The 7,452-nt window shown below is 43.8% G+C and overlaps 1 protein-coding gene across 8 annotated transcripts in view; it reads right to left on the bottom strand.

The window, feature by feature from the left end:
- Nucleotides 1–801: 801 nt before the first annotated feature.
- The window catches only part of stx16 (syntaxin 16), a 17,451-nt gene continuing 10,800 nt past the window's right edge, over nucleotides 802–7,452 (bottom strand). For all 8 annotated transcript variants that reach the window (XM_048254401.1, XM_048254403.1, XM_048254406.1 and 5 more), the window contains 2 exons: nucleotides 3,541–3,621; nucleotides 802–1,871 (listed from right to left, as the gene is read on the bottom strand). In XM_048254401.1, the coding sequence (XP_048110358.1) occupies nucleotides 1,770–1,871; nucleotides 3,541–3,621 (183 nt within the window). In that variant the 3' untranslated portion in view covers nucleotides 802–1,769. The remainder of the gene's footprint in view (nucleotides 1,872–3,540; nucleotides 3,622–7,452) is intronic.

Genomic DNA, 7,452 nt, shown 5'->3' with positions numbered 1-7,452 from the left:
CAAAACATTTTGAAAACAATAAATGTTATTATCGTAATATTCTGGCAAATTTAAAACATCACGATGGTCGACAGGGGGCCAGAAGTGATGGTCCGATATCTGGAAGCCTGATCACTATCTGGGTTATTACTCACAATTTGGTCCCACTCAATTTTAAAATATCTCCCGCGCCCCTGCTAACCATCATCAACACATGGAAAATATAATGCTAACTTCTACTTTAATACCATTTTGTTTCTTAAGAGTAGGCTGAACAAAATAACATCACCTCTGTACACCACAATATTAAAGTCAATTCACCCTACGTCAATAAATACAAACGGTACACTTGTTTTTCATAGGTCTAATGAAATCACTCTGATGTTAAAGTGTACACGGCCAATCAACCATTTCATGTTTATTCTTACAAATCTTCCTCCATACATGTCATAACCCTTGGCAATGCTGTAGAGTTCATACAGAATCACTCAGGGCGACCGCTGCTTCTTCATCCCACAAATACCATCTGCACAGACACCAGTGATGTCGCTAATGCCACACGGCGACGCAAGTGATGCTGCTGATGTGGGCCCAGTCTGGATATGGAAGCATCTTACACCATGATGCACCATGATGCAGCCTCTTACATCATGATGCAGCCTCTCATTCCCGAGGAAAGCCACTTGATCAAACCGAATAGGACATTCCTGGTGTAGGATACAGTTTTCAAACAGCAGACAGAAAAATAAACAAACGGACAGATATACAGAATAGAATTTAAGACAGAAAGTTGGTGGACTTGATTGTGGATGAGTACCCCACACACACACACACACACACACACACACACTCCATTCAAACACACACATTTCACCCAGATACAATCTGCACAATTTGTACACTTTAAAATAAATAATGACTTCATATTTCATATTTGACAGGAAACAGTAGTATCCACGCCAGGAGCAGACCGCACGTGGGAGCTGACATCCAATCAGAGATCAGCCGGAAGGTGCATGTCAAAACCACATGAAGCACAGAGAGCAGCCTGGCAGAGGCCAGTCTGGAGCCCCCTCTGGTGGCCAGTCTGGGGAGTGCCCCCTCTGGTGGCCAGTCTGGGGAGTGCCCCCTCTGGTGGCCAGTCTGGGGAGTGCCCCCTCAGGTGGCCAGTCTGGGGAGAGCAGGTGGACGCAGCTGAAGCCGGAGCAGCGGAGGAGATTGAAGATAGGAGAAAAGACGTGAAGATAAAGTGCCACAGCCGTCACTCTGCTGCAGGAGAGGCCTGCATCGGCCTGGAGCCAACGAGGGTGCCCCCCCTCTCACGCACGCACGCACACGCACACACACACACACACACACACGACAGATAAAGCTTAGTGATACACAAATCAACGATGTGCTTGACTTTCCAAGGCAAAAACAGCAATAGTCTGTTGGGAATGGGAATCTGTGCAGCTTAACGGACCCATCAGAGAGAGAGAGAGAGAGAGAGAGAGAGAAGGAGAGAGAGAGAGAGAGAGAGAGAGAGAGAGGGGAAGGAGAGAGAGAGAGAGAGAGAAGGAGAGAAAGAGTGTGTGTATGGGGGGGTGGGGTTCCATTGCACTGGGCGTGGGGGTGTTTTGACTTGCTCCGTCACCATAGGAACCTTGGAGATGGTCTTCTGATGGCGTTGCACATACACACTTTAGCACTATTCTCACGGGAGTGTTGTACAGACAAGCAATCCTGATTGGAGCAAAGATTAGGCCCGCACACACACACACACACACACACACACTTCGGAATGTGAGCTAAAACTTAGTGAGAAACAAGATGAAAATGAGGACGACGACTATGACAAAGAGGATGAGGATGACCAGCATCTTGCGGTTCTTCTTCTGGTACTGTTCAGCCTGCCGAGAAAACACAGACAGAACATTGCCAACGTTAGAACACACAGGACTAGAACACACAGGTCTAGAACACACACAGGACTAGAACACACAGGACTAGAACACACAGGACTAGAACACACAGGACTAGAGCACACAGGACTAGACTAGACTAGAACACACTGGACTAGAACACACTAGACTAGAGCACACAGGACTAGAGCACACAGGTCTAGAACACACAGGTCTAGAACACACACAGGACTAGAACACACACAGGACTAGAACACACACAGGACTAGAACACACACAGGACTAGAACACACACAGGACTAGAACACACAGGACTAGACTAGACTAGAACACACTGGACTAGACTAGACTAGAACACACTGGACTAGAACACACTAGACTAGAGCACACAGGACTAGAACACACAGGACTAGAAAACACTAGACTAGAACACACTAGACTAGAACACACTAGACTAGAGAACACAGGACTAGACTAGACTAGAACACACTAGACTAGAACACACATGACTAGAACACACTAGACTAGAACACACTAGACTAGAACACACTAGACTAGAACACACAGGACTAGAACACAAAGGACTAGAACACACAGGACTAGAGTACACAGGACTAGAACACACAGGACTAGAGTACACAGGTCTAGAACACACTAGACTAGAACACACAGGACTAGAACACACAGGACTAGAGTACACAGGTCTAGAACACACTAGACTAGAACACACAGGTCTAGAACACACAGGACTAGAACACACAGGACTAGAGTACACAGGTCTAGAACACACAGGTCTAGAACACACAGGTCTAGAACACACAGGACTAGAATAGGGATGTAACGATTACCGCTATAATGGTAAACCGCCATAAAAATGTTGACGATAACAATTACCGTTTTCATTTCAAATATCATGATTATCACGGTTGATTACCACGGTGTGGAAACCGTGTGTTTAATCCTTCCCCAGCTTCATCTGAGCCTGCTTTTGACATACAGTAGGCCTGGTACAATGAAACAAAACTGGTACCCTACTGATTCTGTTGTCTAATTGATGGTTTTAACTATGATTCGGATTTGGCTACACCTGATTTTAAAAGGCGGAACATTTTCACTGCAAAATGTGCACCGTATCATGTAGTCACTCTGCGTCTTTTTATGTTCGCATCCACATTAAATCCATTCCACTCACTTAGCCTACAGTAGCCTAAAGTTTTATTTCGAATGCTTACTTTGGTCTCACTCTTTGCATCCAAATAACAGAAATAGCAAACTCTAAGTTATGGAAGGTGTAAGTAAGCTATAAGCACATAGCCAATTAAACATGACTAAGCAAAAAGTGAAAGGGACACTTTTTGAAACTATTTCAGCTTGTAGGCCCATCAGTGCTTTCTGAACATATTGAACACACTTGTATACAAGACCGTGATAATACCGAAAACCGTGATAACCGGTCACTATAACCGTGAGGTTCAATTTTCATACTGTTACATCCCTAGACTAGAACACAGGTCTAGACTAGAACACACAGGACTAGAACACACAGGTCTGGTCTAGAACACACAGGACTAGTCTAGAACACAGGTCTAGAACACACAGGACTAGTCTAGAACACACAGGTCTAGAGCAGGGTGAGCAGAGATCAGAGGTGGCTCACCTTCTGCAGCTGCTTCAGGCCGTCCTCAGTCTTAAAGCAGGCCTGCTCCACGTTAAAATCAATCCGGTCCAGTACTGTCCCCTAGGGAGAGAGTGCACACACACACACGCACACACACACACACACACACACACACACGCTGCGCACACACACACACACACACACACACACACACACACACACACACACACACACACACACACACACACACACACACACACACACACACACACACACACACACACGCGCACACACACACACACACGCCGCACACACACAAACACGCACACACACACACACGCACACACACGCGCACACACACACACACGCATAAACACACAGCGGTCACTGAGAGCACACATACACACACAGCGGTCATTGAGAGCACACACACACACACACACACAAACACAGCGGTCACGCTGTATGTGCATCAGAGGCCTGCAACAATGGAGTGTATAATGTGTGTGTGTGTTAATGGGAGTCCCTTCGGCAGGAGTGTGTGATGTAATTTGCATCATGACGAACAGCAAGTGGTATAATCCTAGAAATGTCACCGTTCTCTCAAAGTCCTGCTCGCCTCATCTAGAACATCTAGTGATCGTCTGTCGACCCTTCTACCTGCCCCGTGAGTTTACTTCGGTAATATTCAATGCTGTCTACATTCCTCCACAAGCCAACACAGATGCTGCGGTTTCAGAATTGCAAGAAGTGTTAAATAGACAATAGTGTTAATTTCGTCAGACACGACGAGAGGAAATATGTTCATCAACTACCTTTTTTTTCATGACTAAGACGAGACGATGACGAGACTGCACTAATGTCCTGAAACACTGACTAAGACTATCTTAAGATTCATTATTGTTGACGAAAAAAAATATTCCAAATGAGTTCATGCGCAGCAGCTTTCCTGTAGGCTAGTCTACGTGCTGTTGCTGCAACCCTGTGGCTGCAACACGAAACTACATGGAACAATAACACCGGAGATTTCTGTCAGCAAGCTAACTACCTAAGCTTTATGCCACAATGCTACAGACCCATAAGTTGAAGCTTCTCTCATACATATACAAATTAACATCCCCCAGAATGTCCATACGAAAATTTTCAGCAAGTAATGTCAACTATTTAACTAGTTACACTGATGATGCAAAGTTTGCTAGCAAGTAGGCTAATATGGAAAGTTCGCTAGCAAGTTAGCTAGATCATATTCTTTGTTAAGATGGAGAGTTTGGGGAATGTGTTGCGCATATCGCCATCTAGCGCGGCGGAGTAGAACGTTAATACTTGGGTCTACGACAGTGTTTCTCAAACGTTTTCAGACGAAGGACCACTAAACTAACCAATAAAAAAGAAACGCACGGGCCACCTAAAAAAAAAAAAAAAAAAGATTAGACCTACTTCAACAGTATATTAGCCTATACAATAGGCCTACTCACTGAACAACCTTGCTTATTGTCTTTGCACTTTGCTTATTGTGTCAGAGGATTCATATGATTTAACTGGCATATCTTACATAGACAGTGTTGCAGAACTGTTTGGATTTACATACAATAGCTTACAAGTTGGTTCAATATTGCAAACAACTCATCTATATTATATTTTACCACGTCTGCTTGCGGACCACTTGGGATAGCTTGCGGACCACCAGTGCGGACCACACTTTGAGAAACACTGGTCTACAAAGATCATGACAGTGGTCCATTCAAATCTTTTACTGTCTATGGTCAAATTCCAGCCGAGCTATAACTGTAGCTCGACTTTCCTGTGCATGTAAACATACTGACTGAGTTCTAACAGACGAGTAGCCCTGTGGACACACAATATTGGAAAATTGAGATGTGTGAAACACTATTTCACTGAAATGGTAATCAGAAATAATTTATTATAAAAAAAACGACTAAAATGTTTTGACTAAAACTGACTAAGACTAAGATACCTTTAGTTTTCTTTTGACTAAAACTAGACTAAAATAACGAGACTTTTAGTTGACTAAAACTTAACTAACAAAAATGATATTTGAATGACTAAATATGACAAAGACTAAAAAGGACATTTCGTCACAAGACTAAGACTAAGACTAAATTAAAAATAGGTGACAAAATTAACACTAAAAATTAGACAACAACACACGCACCCTGAAGCTGCTTTTATTGTGGCCGGTGATTTCAATCAAGTACATCTGAACCGGTCCATGCCTGAATTTATTCAACACATTCACTTCCCTACATCGTGACATTGATCACTGCTACACACAGTTCAAGAACAGTTACAAAGCTAAGTCTCTACCAGCTTTCTCGAAAAATCAGATCATGCAGCTGTTTTTCACTGCCTATGTACAAGCAGAGAAGTCAGAGGACCCCCAGTGACGAAGGAGGTCAAGCTGGACTGACCAATCGAAGGCTACAGGGCGCCCTTTAGCAACGCGTTGACTGGGAGATGTTCAAGACGAACTCTGCTGACATCCATGAGTTTACGGAAGTATCATTGAGTTACATCAATATGCTAACTGATTCCATCATCCCAACTGTAAAGATCCTAAGCTTCCTAACCAGAAGCCATGGGTGGATAGAGAAGTGAGAACGGCATTAAAGACACGCACCATCACTTATAATGCTGGGCTTATTTCAGGGAGATATGACGGATTACAAAGCAGCATCTTATAGTTTCGTGAGAGCTATTAAAGATGCTAAGCGGCACTATAGAGACAAAGTTGAAGCTGATTTCTTGGAGGGTGATCCAGCACGAAGTGTGGAAAGGACTCGAACCATCACTGGCTTTGAAAGAAAGTCCCCTCCTATGATGAATGTGAGTAAAGCCCTCCCTGATACGCTTTTTATGCTCGCTATGACATGAAAAACACAGACTATCTTGCACTAGCTGCAGCATGTGAAGCAAATGAGGATGCACCTTTCTGTGTCTCTGAGGTCGATGTGAGCAATGCCTTTAGGAGGGTTAATTGTAGAAAAGCTGCTGGACCGGATGGAATTTCTAACAGGGTTTTGAAATCCTGCGCTGCTCAGTTAGCTCCTGTGTTCACTTATATCTTTAACACATCATTGGCTCAAGAAACAGTTCCTACTTGCCTCAAGCAGTCTGTTATTGTTCCAGTACCAAAAAACAAAAGTCCATCATGTCTGAATGACTACCGCCCAGTTGCCCTGACGTCTACAGTGATGAAGTGTTTTGAGAAGCTTGTGAAAAACATTATCTTTAGTTCAGCATTCAACACGATAGTACCTCTCACCTTGGTCACAAAGATGAAGGCCTTAGGACTGAACACCACCCTGTGTCACTGGATATTTGACTTCCTCACCAACCGTTCACAAGTGGTTAGAGTGGGGGGTCTGACATCTGACACATTAACCATCATAACTGGTGCTCCCCAAGGCTGTGTTTTGAGTCCACTGCTGTACAACATCTACACACATGACTGCAAAGCCAACAGTAGTCATACCTCCATCATCAAGTTTGCAGATGACACAGTGATCTTGGGCCTGATTAGTAACAACAATGAACAGCTCTACTTGGATCAGGTTGATGAGGTGGCACAGTGGTGTCAATCTAACAGAATATCAATAAAACCAAGGAAATGGTAGTGGATTACAGAAGGAAGCATCAGAACTACAGTTACACCCCACTAATGTTCAGCTGGCAACCTGTAGAGAGAGTCACAAGTTTTAAATACCTTGGTGTCCACATTACTGAAGACTTAACATGGACTGTTAACATTCAATATGTTCTGAAGAAGTCCAGACAACGACTCTACTTCCTTCGTCAGCTAAGGAAATTCAAAGTTTCTACATCCATCATGAAGGCCTTCTACACTTCAGCGGTTGAGAGTGTTCTAACTGGTAGCATCATCACCTGGTATGGGAACTCCACAGTTAGAGATTGTAGTACTCTGCAGAGAGT

The sequence above is a fragment of the Alosa alosa genome, chromosome 10 (assembly GCF_017589495.1).
Source record: "Alosa alosa isolate M-15738 ecotype Scorff River chromosome 10, AALO_Geno_1.1, whole genome shotgun sequence".
Taxonomy (NCBI): domain Eukaryota; kingdom Metazoa; phylum Chordata; class Actinopteri; order Clupeiformes; family Clupeidae; genus Alosa; species Alosa alosa.
Note: the sequence above shows the minus strand (reverse complement) of the source record. Positions and strands in the feature narration are given on the sequence as shown.